The sequence below is a fragment of the Ranitomeya variabilis genome, chromosome 7 (genome assembly GCF_051348905.1).
Source record: "Ranitomeya variabilis isolate aRanVar5 chromosome 7, aRanVar5.hap1, whole genome shotgun sequence".
Lineage (NCBI taxonomy): Eukaryota > Metazoa > Chordata > Amphibia > Anura > Dendrobatidae > Ranitomeya > Ranitomeya variabilis.
Genome location: NC_135238.1, coordinates 125,320,739 through 125,336,296, shown reverse-complemented (window position 1 = coordinate 125,336,296; position 15,558 = coordinate 125,320,739). Strand labels below are relative to the sequence as shown.

The window sequence follows — 15,558 nt, the reverse complement described above, 5'->3', positions numbered from 1 at the left end:
CAGCAGACGCTCTCTCCTCCATCATTACATTCAACTGTACCGGCGTCTATGACGCCGGTATACTTGAATGCGGGGCCGGGAGTGCGCCGACAGCGGGGAGAGTGTGCCGACAGCGGCACACTCGAGCGGCCCACTACTGCCACCGGCCCTTCTGGCATTTGCCAGAACTGCCCGATGGCCAGTCCGGCCCTGCTCCACCCTCTCAGCATAGCAGTCAGCCCTTGGTCCCACAGTTGTGGTCACGTAAAAAAAATTTTTTCCTACACATGCCAAAGCTAAGAGCTTCAACTCCACCATCTCCAATCTGTTTGCCACGGAAATGCTGCATTTCCCCTGGTGGATACAGATGTTTTCCAAAAGATGATGGCCGTCACAGTCCTCTAGTATCAGTTGCCCAGTCGCTGTTACTTCTCTAAGAAAGCTGGAGCTCCATATCAATGCCATCAGTGGGGTTTGGACCCTATAGCATTTTGGTCTTCAAAAATAGAAGAGTGGCCTGAGCTCGCCTGTCATGCCTTGGAGGTTTTGTCACGTCTGGCAACCACTGTTCTCTGGGAACCTATCTTCAGCACTGCTGGTGGTGTCCTGATGGATAAGTGCATCCAGCTGTCCCCTGAAAATGTAGACCACCTAGCTTTCATCAAAATGAACAAGTCATCGATCTCTAATTACTTTTGCACCTCAGTTGCAAACTTGGCACACTAAGCAATGGGGTAGTTTTTAGTGTCATGCATTGATTTTGCATTATTGCAGTCTGTGCCACCTTTGTGGTGTCTTCTGTGCCTGCTGTTGCTACTGCTGCTGATGTTATAAATAATTTTTTGAAATGTGGAGACTCCAGGTTGGGTCTCCATTTGGTGAGTTGCCTGTGGTGAAAGGTGTGTCAGAGGCCTATTATAATATTTCTACTCTTGGAAATTTATGCCACTTAAGTGGTGTGTGATAATTAGTGTTGAGCGATACCGTCCGATACTTGAAAGTATCGGTATCGGAAAGTATCGGCCGATACCGGCAAAGTATCGGATCCAATCCGATACCGATACCCGATACCAATACAAGTCAATGGGACTCAAGTATCGGACGGTATTCCTGATGGTTCCCAGGGTCTGAAGGAGAGGAAACTCTCCTTCAGACCCTGGGATCCATATAAATGTGTAAAATAAAGAATTAAAATAAAAAATATTGCTATACTCACCTGTCCGACGCAGCCTGGACCTCAGCGAGGGAACCGGCAGCGTTGTTTGTTTAAAATTCGCGCTTTTACTTGGTTACGTGAAGTCCCGGCTTGTGATTGGTCAGGGCGGCCATGTTGCCGGGACGCGGACCAATCACAGCAAGCCGTGACAAAATTACGTCACGGCTTGCTGTGATTGGTCCGCGTCCCAGCAACATGGCGCCGTGACCAATCATAAGCCGGGACGTCACTGGAGGCTGGACACGCGCGCTTTTTAAAATACGCGCATGTCCAGCCTCCCGTGACGTCACGGCTTGTGATTGGTTAATGGCGGCCATGTTGCCGGGACGCGGACCAATCACAGCAAGCCGTGACGTAATTTCGTCACGGCTTGCTGTGATTGGTCCGCGTCCCGGCAACATGGCCGCCCTGACCAATCACAAGCCGGGACTTCACGTAACCAAGTAAAAGCGCGAAATTTAAACAAACAACGCTGCCGGTTCCCTCGCTGAGGTCCAGGCTGCGTCGGAGAGGTGAGTATAGCAATATTTTTTATTTTAATTCTCTCTTTTACACATTATTACATTAATGTTGTTGCGATACCCGATACCCGATACCACAAAAGTATCGGATCTCGGTATCGGAAATTCCGATACAGCAAATATCGGCCGATACCCGATACTTGCAGTATCGGAATGCTCAACACTAGTGATAATATTTTTTTGAATTGCGAGAGACTCCAAGTTGGGTTTCTATCTGGTGGGTTGCCTGTGTAAGTAGGGCTCCCAGTCAGACAGGCCTGCACTTCCTTTCAGTCAACTACCAGTGTTACTTTTCTTACATTTTTCTAACAATATTACTGCATGAAACTGATGTTTGTGCCAGCCATCTGAAGGTGACTGGGAAAAAAATTGTATGTATTGCAGGTGTCAGGTCTCCCAGCTAAGAAGGCTTACACCGTGACCAACTTTTTACTATTGATGCTGCCCTAGTAAGAGATAGAGTGTTAAAAATAATTAAAAAAATTAAAATAAATCATGATATTCTCACCTTCCGGCGTCCCCCGGCTGGCTTCCCGCTCCTCGCGATGCTACGGTTCCAGTAATGCTTTGCGGCATGGCCCCAGATGAGGTATGGTCTCGCGAGACCGCACGTCTTCACAGGTCATTTTCGCAATGCATTACTGGGACTGGAGCGTCATGAGGAGCGGGAAAGCTGCGTGGGACGCCGGAAGGTGAGAATATCATGATTTTTTATTTCATTCTTTTTTTTAACAATTATACGGTACCCAGGGCCTGGAGGAGAGTCTCCTCTACTCCACCGTGGGTACCAACCGCACATGATCCGCTTACTTCCCGCATGGCATAGCCCCATGGGGGAAGTAAGCGGATCAATGCATTCCTATGTGTGCGGAATCGCCGCAATTCCGCACTTTAATGAACATGCTGCGTTTTTTCAGGAATGCGATTCCGCCATGGAAAAAAACGCAGCATGTGCACAAAAAATGCGGAATGCATTCTAAAAATAGGATGCTTAATGTATGTGTTTTTTTGGCTGTTTTATCGTGTTTTTATAGTGAAAAAATGTGAAAAAAAAGCGAAAATTCCTAAACGTGTGCACACAGCCTAACTGTTCAGTTTGCATAGGAATTTATAGTTGTATTCAGTGTATACAAATATAATGAAAAATTGTTGTCTGACCTCAGGCTGGATAACCCTCATACCTGATTCATCAAGACCGGCATACATATTTGTTATATAGACATTCATTTGAAAAATAATGATCCATGTACCTGGTCCATGAGTCTCAGAGCATGTCTTTCTCTCATCCATTATGTGAATTAGTTAGTGTGACCATTAAAGTCTCTAATGTTTCGTATAAAATGGATAAAGCAGAAGACATAGTCTGTACTTCAGTTTTCCTTCCATTTTTCTTTAATTTTCACTGATTCATTACTAATAGACAATGGTAATAAAAATGTTTAGTTCTTATTATTCAATTTTAAGAAAAAAAATATGAATGCAAAATATGGGCAGAGTCAATGTTACATGGATAAAAAATGTAAGGTGCAAGAATTCACACAGATGTGTGACTGCGACCTAAGGCAGACACGTTCAGCACATAATCTTAGGTATTCAGCTTTCAATGTTATGAACATAGGCTTTTGAGCTAGCTCACCCTTGTGATTAAATCGGATGAATGCATTCTGATTAAAAATCGGATTGCATTTATGTAAGTTGTGTACCGGGGAGTGTTCTTCAGGATGCAGTGGAGTCCCGAGCGAAGAAAAACCAACTCCTGCACAGTCCACTTTCCATAACTAACTGTAACCACACCCAAACGATCTGTACCTACTGTATTTTCTATAAATCTACCTACTGGTGTGCCTGTCTAAACTGACCATTACACCCTGGAGACTGGCTCAATCATATGAGTGTAACGTACAGGCCTGCCTGCGGTTCACCACAGCAGTTCACAATCTTGCAAACATTTACTTCTATTCCCAAACCAAGAATCCCCCCCACATCCCGATGTGACCTCAATGAACTCAGCGGAATAGTCCGTCCTTAATTATATTGAAAATACCCCAACATTAACCATCTGTACCAGCGAATTAGCCGTGAACAAAGTCTATTGAAGTTGAACAACTGCCCGGTATTATAATGTTCCACAGAAACTCTCTCTCCTGAAACAATAAGGAAGTTCAAGCTTGGTCTGGGGTCCATTGCATTTTGTGTCGGCACCTACTTGTAGATTAGGATATTTAGTTACAGAATCAACAGAAAACGTAGCAACAAATACGAAACACTGGTTTTGGCAATAAACGAGGCCTGAATAGTCAATATACCAAACTATCTAACCACAGGCTCTATTCCAGCCTTAAGTCTTTTGGTGCCAGAATGTAGTGTGGTGCGTGCATGGTTACTTATTGCTGCAGCACAGTGGGTCTTAGTGCTCTTCCTGACCCGAGTCTGCTCTGGACAGACAATCAGTGTATACAGACGTTGACCAAATAACAACATTTACTGTCAAGAAGTAAATCTATTTACAAAAGGTACAGTGTTATACTGGTGTGGATACAGGTATACACAATTATACCACGCTGGTGAGCCGACACACATCTCACATTCGTACCAATTTAATCATATGCTTCTGTTCTCAGTGACGTTTTTTTTCTTCCTGCTCCAAAGCTATAAGCAAGTATTATTAAGACATTTAATTAAGTGTTTCGGTTTGGAACAACAGCTGTTTTACTGTATTAGCCATCAATTGTAGCGCGATATACATCTATGCATAAGTCTTTGGGTTCATGTGAAACATCTCACTGCACTCAGGTATCACCAGAGTGCAGTGCGATTCCTGTCTCCTCCTCAGAAGCTGTGTCATTAGCTGCTCTCGTGATTCGTTAATGTGGCCCTGGCCATACAATGAGATTCCCGTCAGGTATGTTGTAGGACTTGGCTGCGGTGAATCCATTGTAAAATCTGCATGTGTTACGGGCTGATTCAGATTCGGATTTGCAGTGGACTGACAATGCAAAGGGTAAAATCCTCAGCATCTCCAAAACAAATTCTGCACATTTTGTGGCATCTTTGTGATAATGTATTTGCACACCGTACTATTTTATATTTTACAGGTGGGATGGCCATCCGCAGAGACAAAGAAAGTGATATTTATGGACTGTGGAATTCATGCTCGAGAATGGATTGCTGTAGCTTATTGCCAGTGGTTTATGAGAGAGGTACATTCCTTGTATAGATTATATAAAAAAAAGTTAAAGGGGCATTTCTATCTCAGTAAATCTTAATATAACCCATTGAAAAGACATCACTTAAAGGGCTGTCCGGGGTTTTTTTTATTGATGGCTCATTGCTGGCTGTGGCCGGAAGTGGAGACTTGCAGAGCTGCACAGCACATCTCTGTCTATTGCATTGTGGCAGTGGCTGGGTATTGCATTTCTGCCTCCTATTTATTGAAATAGAAAGAGCATGTGTAGTACTCAGCCACAGCCACTAGGCAGTTGACAGAGCTGTGCTGTGCAGCTATGTAAGTCAGTACATCAGGGAACAGCTGATCGAGAGGGGTGGGGGTGCCTAGCAGTAAATTTCATAATAAGCCCTCAAAAATCTTAACCCCTTAACAACCAGAGGTATTTTTGGTTTTGCATTTTCATTTTTGCTCCTCTTCTTCCCACAGCCATATCGTTTTTATTTTTTGGGTAAAAATGGCCATGTGAGGGCTTGTTTATTGCGGGATGAGTTGTACTTTTGAACGACATCATTGGTTTTAACATATCATGTACTGGAAAATGGGAAAAAATTCAAAGTGCATGAAATTGCAAAAAAGTGCAATCCCACAGTTTTTTTTGTTTCCTTTTTTACTAGGTTCACTAAATGCTAAAACTGACCTGCCATTATGTTTTTCCAGGTCAATGCGAGTTCATAAACACCAAACATGTCTAGGTTACTTTTTATCTAAGTCAGTGTTTCTCAGCTCCAGTCCTCAAGACCCATCAACAGGTCATGTTTTCAGGATTAACTTAGAATTGCACAGGTGATAATTTCATCACCTGCTCAAGCATCAATTCCATCATCTATGCAATACTAAGGAAATCCTGAAAACATGACCTGTTGGTGGGTCTTGAGGACTGGAGTTGAGAAACACTGATCTAAGTGGTGAAAAAAAATCCAAACTTTGTTAAAAAAAAGATTGTGCCATTTTCCAATACCCGTAGCGTCTCCATTTTTATGACCTTGGGTTAGTTGAGGGCTTATTTTTTGCATGCTGAGCTGATGTTCTTAATTATACCACTTTGGTGCAGATAAGATCTTTTGATCGCCAGTTATTGCATTTTAATGTAATGTCGAGGCGACCAAAAAAATCTAATTCTGGCATTTTCTGTTTATCTCTCTACACAGTTTAGTGATCAGGTTAATCCTTTTTTTATTGATAGATCGGGCAATTCTGAATGCGGACATACTGAATATGTGTATTTTTTTTGTTTGTTTGTTTTATTTTGAATGGGGCGAAAGGGGGGGTGATTTAAACTTTTCTTTTTTTTATTGTTTTTATATTTTTAAAAACCTGAGGTCTCCTGGAGACCTCTATGGTTGTCACTGCCGGCTTGCTGTGAGCGCCACCCAGTGGTCGGCGCTCATAGCAAATGAATAATTCTTCTACATACAGGCGAACTGATCTAAGTTGTTTATAGAGCACGTTGTGCGGTTGCATGGTGTGTTTGCTAAATCTGTCAACCACTACCCAGACCACAGTTTTACCATTGGAAAGAGGGAGATCAGTGATAAAATCCATGGACAAATGAGTCCAAGGTCTCTCCGGATTTGGCAATGGCATCAATTCCCCTGTCCGCCGGTTATGGGTGATTTTATCATGGGCACACGTGTCACAAGCAGACACAAACACGGCAATGTCAGAAGACCACCAAAACAGTCTAGCAATAGCTCTCCGGGTGGCCGTGACTCCTGGGTGTCCTGTGAGAGCAGATTCGTGGAAATCCCAGAGAATCCTCAACCGATACTGAACTGGGACGAAGAACTTGTTATCGGGTAATGACGGAGGAGCAAGATACTGAACCTCACAGATTTCAAGTTCCAATTCCTAAGATACACCAGCCACGACAACCCCATGCTGAAGAATGGAGGAAGGAGGTTCAGAAAGAGATATTGGATCCAAGCTGCGAGATAAGGCATCGGCCTTGACATTCTTCGAACCAGGCCGAGAGGTGATAGAAAAATGAAAGCTAGAAAAAAAAGCGACCATCTCGCCTGTCTAGGAGTCAAACATTTGGCAGACTCAATGTAAGATAGGTTCTTGTGGTCCATAATCACCGTGATCCAATGAACAGCCCCCTCCAAAAAAATGCCTCCATTCTTCAAAAGCCAATTTTATGGCTAATAATGCACTATTCCCGACATTGTAATTTCTCTCAGCTGAAGAAAATTTCTTGGAGAAAAAGGCACAAGGTCTTAAGTTGGTCAAAGTGATGGGTCCCTGAGACATCACCACCCCCACTCCCACCTCTGATGCATCCACGTCTACAATGAAGGGTTCAGACGGATTGGGCTGGACCAACACAGGAGCAGACATAAAACATTTTTTCAATGCAGAAAAGGCTACAACTGCCGGAGACGACCAGTTTTTAAGATCAGTCCCCTTACGAGTGAGAGCAGTGAGAGGCTTAACCACCTGAGAAAACCCATTAATAAATTTGTGATAGTAATTGGCAAAAGCCAAAAAACGCTGAAGACCCTTGAGGTCTCTGGGTTGAACCCAATCAACAATGGCCTGTACCTTTCCAGAGTCCATACGAAACCCCTTGGTAAAAACGATGAACCCCAGAAAGGAAAGCTCTTGGACACAAAATGAACACTTCTCAGGTTTAGCGAACAGAGAGTACTCCCGTAACCTTTGAAGAACTGCACGAAAATGACCCATGTGAGATTCTTTGTCAGAAGAAAATACAAGAATGTCATCTACATAAGCCACCATAAAGCACCCAATAAAGTCAGAAAATACATCATTAATGAAATTTTTAAAAAACGCTGGCGAGTTCATGAGACCGAAGGGCATGACCAAATTTCAAACAAACCCTCAGAGGTGAGAAATGCCATTTTCCACTCATCCCCCTCCCGAATACAGATAAGATTATATGCTCCCCTGAGGTCCAACTTGGAAAACCACTTAGCCCCAGGTAATTAGTTGTAAAGATCAGGAATAAGCAGGAGGGGGTAAGTATTTCTAACCGTAATTTTATTTAGTTCCCGAAAATCAAGGCAAGAGCGTAAACCACCATCTTTCTTTTTGACAAAAAAGAATCCAGCAGCCACAGGAGAGACAGAGGGATGGATGTGACCTGTACGTAAACTTTCTGAGATATAATCTTTCATAGCAGTATGTTCCAGGCCGGAACGATTGTACAAACGGGCTTTGAGCAATTTAACACCCGGAATGAGGTTAATAGTACAATGATAGGGGCGATGTGGTGGCAAGACCTCAGCCTCTTTTTTGGAAAACACATCCATAAAATCTTTCAGGTACTCCGGAATACTCTCCAGATTAACGGACATCAGAACAGCAGAAAGACAACTATTTGAACAATTAGGACCACATATCCTGAGATTCCCAGTCAATAACAGGATTATGCAACTTCTAAACAAGGGAATCCCAACACCAGTCCCGCTGGAAGACTATCCAGAACATAACATGAAATGCGTTCCTGATGTAAGGAACCCAATTTGAGGAGGAACTCCTCAGAGGCAAGCTTAACAATATTCTTAACCAGCGATGTCTTATCAATGGCAATGATATGGATTGGAGTTTCAAGCCTAACTGTCTCTATCTTACTCTTGGACACCAAGCTTGAGTCAATGAAGTTCATGGAGGACCCACAGTCCACAAAAGCTGAATTGGGTGTGTAAATATCTCCACAACAAAGTTCCATCTCCATCAAAATCTTTTGAAATGAGGAAAAAGGTACCTGAAAGTCTAGGTGACCTCCTCGGCAATCACCCAGACTTAGGCATTTCCCGGCAACTTGTTAGTCGGTGGGCAAGAGGAGCATTCCTTTTTACAGTGTCCAGGACTTCCACAATAAAAACATAATCTCCCTTCACATCTTCACTTCCTCTCCTTCTCCTTGAGGTTAATGGCCCTAAACTCCATAGGTTCCGTATATGGCATGACATCAGAATTAGAAGTATGTAAAGGAACCTCCCGATGAATTACATCTCTCTCCCGCAACTTCCAATCCATTCGAAAGGCCTGAGTCATGACCTCCTCCAAAGAGCTGGGTGGTGGATGGAGAGTCAGATCCTCCTTCAGATGATCCGACAGTCCTCTCCTGAACTGAAATCTTAGCGCAGAGTAGTTCCATTACACTTCGGTGGACCACCGTCTGAACTCTGAACAATACCATTCGGCAGTGATTTAACCCTAGGAGAGACCCATGATCATGTCCTCTGCCACCCTGACCCGGTCTGGTTCATCAAAAATCAGTCCTAAAGCCTCAAAGAACCTATCCACAGACACACATTCAGGGACAGTCATGAATCACAGGGGGATAGTTTTATCATCCCCACCGCCAACACCAATATGTCTGGAACCGGGGTCATTTGGCTGGCCCCGATTCTTTTCTGAAGGGGATTTATCTATATCGCACTTCCCAGTTCCGGTTTGAAACTTGCAGCTCTCTGGTGCCCTCCTTACACTCAGGTCAGACAGGGTACTGCACCTAGGATAATTAGTCACCAGAAAGGCTGCCATACTATGTATTGGCTAATGGGCACACTGCATTGAGGGCGATATAACTATTCCCAGCAGCAGCTGAGCAATACAATTATAAACCCCGTTCCATCGCTGCCAGCTTTACCCAACAAGCTCAGAACGGTCCGCTGTCACCAGCCCCTATTCCTAAATCAATAATTGGTCAGGAGCCAACCCAATTAGTAGCACAATTTACTTCACACTTCAGAGGACATGACAGTACGTTATAGAGTAAGGACATAGCCTACGAGGCCGTGGCGTGCTAGAGTCCTTATAAACAGCCTCAAGCCACCAGTCATACGGGTTATGTCCTATCCTACCTGGGGGACAGAGAGAGAGATGACATCTGTGAGGACCTTATGTGAGATTTTAGCAGTAAGGGACTACAACACTACAGCACCAAAGGAAGGCTTTTGATTTCCTCCTGGGTAAGGGGACTTCAAGCCGGCCAGACCCTGCCTGCCCTGTGATATGATGCTCTGGATTGTGGATGCTGAAGTCTTCAGTAAAGGTAAAGAGACTGCAACCTTGTGTCCACATTCTTTACTGCATCTTCCACCATCTTTCATCTACACATCGGGAGCCCTGGGGATACACTTCACCTGTGGGAAGTTATGCCATCTAGCTGCCATAACATCACCCCAGAGGACCCCTTAAAGCAGCGTCAGTCCCCACTGACCAAATACCACAGGTGGCATCATGAACACAAACTTTATTCCCTTTAAAAGGGATCTGCTGGAGCTGATGGTGATGCAGCTTAGATGGTTTCACTCCCTACAGGTGGAGCGGAGGCCCAAGGGCTACCAGGACAGTCTATGAGGGGTTGTAAATGTTGGGGTGCAGGAAATAATTGGAGTACACAGCTTTCCTTCCTTTATGTGCTGAATTCTAGGTTCTTGAAGCCTTAGCTTTCCTCAAGTTCCTCTCTTAATCTGTCCCTCAGGTGGAACACTACCTGCATGGCAGGCAGCTCGAGCCTTTTTACAGGTGACTCCAGGCTCTAATCTGCTGCTGTGCCTTTGGGTGTCAGTTGTGGCCAGGAGACCTGTAATCTCCTGCCCTCTGGTTTCAGCTGTGGGGTGTACAGATCCCACACAACCTTGGACCCCGGTGTCTGGTTTCTTTGGTGCTCAATCCTGGGGGTGAGCTCAATCGCATCTCCACTTCCAGTTTCTCTCTCCTTTGCTTCTTCTCCCTTCACTGTCTCACACAGACTGACTCTAACTTTTACTCCAAGCCAGAACTTATAGGGAAGCTACCTTGAAACCGTGTTTAGAGCTCCCCCTTCTGGCCTGGAGTCAGGAAAGTGTTGTATGCTACGGGGATTCCTTCTCGCTTCCAGGCATGGCATCACCCTCCCCAGGAGGCAGGCAATACCACTGTGACAACCGGATTCCTGGGGTGCCATATAAACTCCTCTCACCCATTATAGATGACATTTTTTGATTGATTTCCAATTCCGAGTTTTGGGATGCAGAATGAACAAAACAGTGTGATGTCTGTTTAAAAAATAGCACACGGACATGTCGCAAGGATGTGTGAATGTAGCCTTTGAGGACTTTATAATACCAAACAACTTTGGCTTCAGACATTGAAGGTATTTTTTTTCCATTTTCTTCTTCTTTAGATTCTAACGAAACGAGAGAGTGACCAGTTAATAAATAAACTCCTCAAACAAGTGGATTTTTATATTATACCTGTGTTAAATGTTGATGGATATATTTACACCTGGACAACGGTAAGATTCTGATGTACGGTATAGGATGACAGCTACTGAGTGTATAAGAAACAGTTCAAGAACAAAGTTTGGGCTTGCACCCACTTGCGATGGAATTGAACTAGTTTGTGCACTCCGATAACAAATCAGATTGCACTCTACCAAATGTTAACCTATGGGGCAGCTCTCATATGCTATTTTTTTGTGTCGATATTTTCTGCGTTTGATTATAAAGCTATCAGAAATTTTACAAAAATGTCAAAAAAATAGAAATTTTCAACCTTTCAATGATTATCCCTTTAAGGACAAGACCAGACAAGTGTATGGCATCCGATGCGAGAGCATCAGATGCGATATGCTAATGACCCTCGGCTCCTGCTCTGCTGTGATCTGTGCTCCGAGCCTCTTGCACAGAGCTGATCGGAGCACAGCTGTGGAGGAGGCGGAGAAATTAATTTCTCCATCTCCTCCATAGCCGGGGTCAGCAAGTGATCCGGGGTCCGAGTGATGTGCATTGTCTCACACGAGTGAGCTGAGACTCGGCCGAGTGTTGGTGACCATCACAGCGTGCTGCGATTTCACTCGCTTGTTGTAAACGGCCGAGATAAAAAACCATGATGGGAGCTGCCCCATAGATGAATACTGGTCCGAGTGCTATGAGATGTTGTGACCCCGGCCTAATCCAGATAGTCACAGCACATAAAAACATTAATAAATAACATTTCCCTCATGTCTGCTTTACCATTTGTAAAATGTTGTCTTATTTTGTTCACATTTTAAAAGGTTTAAAAATGTAGCAGTAATTTTTCCCTTTTTCAAGGAAATTTACAAATCCTATTTTCTTTAGGGACCTGTTGAGCTTTGAAGTGACTTTGGATGTCCTACTTACTGGAAAATACCACAAATACCAAAGTCATTTTAAAAACAGCACCCCTCAACGTATTTAAAATAACACAAAAAATATTCAAAGTAATGGGTATAACGGACAACTCATAAATGGATTATATAGATACTAAAGGATATAGAGCTGAGGGCTCAAACAGTATAGTCCTAAGATAACGATATTATTAGAATAAGTTAAAATACATATTATAAAATACAGAGGCTGTTAGGTAGAATAAAGGGAAATACAGACAGATAAAGTGCATAGTGAAAAGCCACAATCCACCTGCCAACAATGCTACATGAGTCTATCGGTATGTATTACACAGACAGACCAAAATCATGGGCTATAACAGATTAATCAAATGCCAACAAGATACAGATCATTAAACAACACTTGTTCTGTCTAATAACAAAGGCTGAAAAAATCCTAATGTTAGAAGCTACAGAGTGGTATATAAAGGAAAGTCTATCAGGGCATTCAAACTAAAGTGCAAAGTTTGTGTGCAAAAAAAAGGGCCTGAAAGGCTCTAAGGCATAGGATTACTTACACGTGGATATGTCTGGATAAAGCACGTCGCTCCAATGCACGTTTCGTCAATTAACCCTTCAAGTGCTTTTCAGGAATGAATGCAAAGTGGCATGAGATGAATGAAGAAATTTATTTTTACCATCAAAATATTGATAACTTCTGAACAGGCCACTGTAGCTGGCAGACATTATTTGGCCATGAGCTGCCATGGCAAACATCAGGACCACACGATCAAGATCTCAGGGTGCCGATTGGGTTAGGAAGCCCCACACTCTGTTAAATACATATACGGTAGATGTTAATACACCTACAAATAGAGGCACCACACATAGACAATTTAAAAAATAATGTTTATTAATGATAAAAGATAAAACAAGACCAAACATGGTCATAAAATGGTCATAAAAAGCCAAAACAGGCAAAGGTAAAAACCAACAGACACAGAAAAAAGATGGACGAACCTGGAGACTAATAATATAAATACCAGTGTATAAATATAACTCTCATTTAGGCAAAAATAGTAGAATTTAGAAAAAAGACACAAGATGGCACTTATTTATTTATTCCTAGCCAGTGCTATAACCTCTATACTAATGAATAGAGATAGATATTAACATTAATAAATATATAAATAAATACATAAAAAACATGCATGTATCGGGTATTAATAGATAAGGCTAAATGTGCCATATATAGCGACATGGCAGTATCCAAGTGCAACCATCTTAAACACGTCTAATACAATACATAAAAGAACATACATTTACCAAAATCAATGGAGAGAGTCCAGGAGTCCACCACACCCGACGCGCATTTCGCTATGAAATGCTTTGTCGTTATTTTTTAAACATATAGATGTTGTAGTCATTATTGACAGCAGCATTTAAAGAGTTAAACAACTATAGTCGGTACCAGCATTAATCGTCACTGATGCAGCAAGTTGTGTGCTATATTGTACAGCTACAGCTACAGGATGGTCACATGTCGGGGGATGTTAGTCTCTTATAACACAGGTCAGTAAAAACATGTATTGGTGGTCACTAAGGGGTTAATATGCTTAGAAAGGTTGTCCGTGCCTACGTCACTTTATGTGACTGCAGACTTGTGAATCCTCACATTGTGTGCAAGGCGCTGTGATGATTTTTGGTGCCGGTACACAATCCTGCAGTCATACGGAGATACCTTGGACATCACATTGCTTATATAATATAATATATGCAAATTCACTTGTGTTACTACCATCCTTATATTGTAGTGTTATTTCATCAAGAGCCAGTTCTACATGATCCAAATATGGCTTGATATTTTCCAACAATAATCCAAAATGTTTCATATGATTGTTTAGTGTGGTGCATACTTAAAAAAATAAAATCACACAAGCTATTGAAAAATTGGAATGTTGTCCGTACTGGAAACTTTTATCACCTGACTTAGCCTCCATGAGAGATCTGGAGATCCGCATCTATGTAATACTGGCGGAACCAGTACTGTTCCTTGGTGTTATAATGTAGTTTTACCTAACCAAAACAATAAATTTGATATTTAAAAATATCTAGTAAGTAGAGTAAGGATATCCAGCATGTGTTGCTATATTGAAAATATGCTGTGGGAGTAATCTCTTGTAAATTGAAATGAGGGTGGTAATATTTTAGAGTAGGATCAAATATGTTATTAAGTTGAAGTTTTCAATAATTTTTCTTCTTCAAATCAGGAACGTCTGTGGAGAAAGAATAGGTCACCCCAAACAGATGATTGTTTTGGAGTGGACCTTAACCGCAATTTTGATGCACAATGGTGTAGTAAGTTACCAATTCAAAAGTTTATGACCTATTTTTTAGAAGTATATAAAATGTAATATAAAAAGGCATGAACCATTAAAATAGGTTTGACATCTCTTATAACTCAAGGCTTTGTGAGCTTTAAATGTAGCTTTCAGCTCAATGTGTTGAGTAAATGCACGATCGATCTCAACGTGCAAACCAGACATCCCACTGAAACTGTAGGAAATGTAAGTGAATCCCAACTATGGCAAATTCAGTTCACTGAAAATGTGAGTATAGACTAGAGTAATTGTAACAATATTCAAATGTAACTTTTATTTATGCCACGGTACAAACAAACCATAATAGTTAGAGATGAGTGAATTTATTTGAGTGGAATTGGGGGATGTGACTAGGCGAACACCTGACTCTTCGCTAGAACCTCAGATGGTGGGGTTAGACGTAGCTCCAGATGGATACCAGGTGCTACTCCAGGACAGACCTTGGACATATAGCAGCTGACCCCCAAAAGAGCAAGTAGTTGGAGCGACCAGGACTTGGCTGGTACTGGCAAGTGCAGCCAGAATACAGACTGGCACTGCAGGTGCAGGCAGTACCTGCCATGCCAGTTTGTCTCTATACCATCTAGTATACAGACTGGCATGGCAGGTGCAGTCAGGTACGGCTGGTATACAGGCAGGCACGACAAGTGCAGGCAGGTACGGCTGGTATACAGACTGGCACAGCAGGTGCAGACAGGTACGGCTGGTACACAGGCATGCATGGCAAGTGAAGACAGGCACTGGCGGGCATAGCTGATACGCATGCAGGCAGGTACTGGCAGGCACTGCTGGAATACAAGAACAACCAACAGGTACAGGGAGGCAGGTACAGATATGAAAAAGCAGGTACTGGCAGGGACAGGCAAGTAAAGGGGACCTGAGAACTAGCAAGCATTCAGCAATGCAACAAGACAGCCTTTAATAGTAAGTGTCTCCCATCCATTTGTTGGGGACACTTTAAGTTGGTGGCACTATCCCTTTAAGAGAGTCAGAGTACATGTGCCCTAAGCGCAGTGCCTGGGGATCTGCAAGCTGTGCGCAGATACTGGGCAGAAGCAGGATGGGGGCCATGGTGGTTAGTGAGTCGGCGTCCCAGCCAGAGGAGGAGGGACGCATGCAGGGATGCCGGCGCTATAAGTTGCAACTTT

At 42.9% G+C, this 15,558-nt stretch overlaps 1 protein-coding gene across 1 annotated transcript in view; it reads left to right on the top strand.

Moving 5' to 3' along the window:
• LOC143786364 (carboxypeptidase O-like) overlaps positions 1 to 15,558 on the top strand; it is a 220,049-nt gene that overhangs the window by 162,507 nt on the left and 41,984 nt on the right. Inside the window, exons 6-8 of the mRNA XM_077275700.1 lie at positions 4,812 to 4,916; positions 11,085 to 11,195; positions 14,300 to 14,387. Of these exons, the coding sequence (XP_077131815.1) occupies positions 4,812 to 4,916; positions 11,085 to 11,195; positions 14,300 to 14,387 (304 nt within the window). The remainder of the gene's footprint in view (positions 1 to 4,811; positions 4,917 to 11,084; positions 11,196 to 14,299; positions 14,388 to 15,558) is intronic.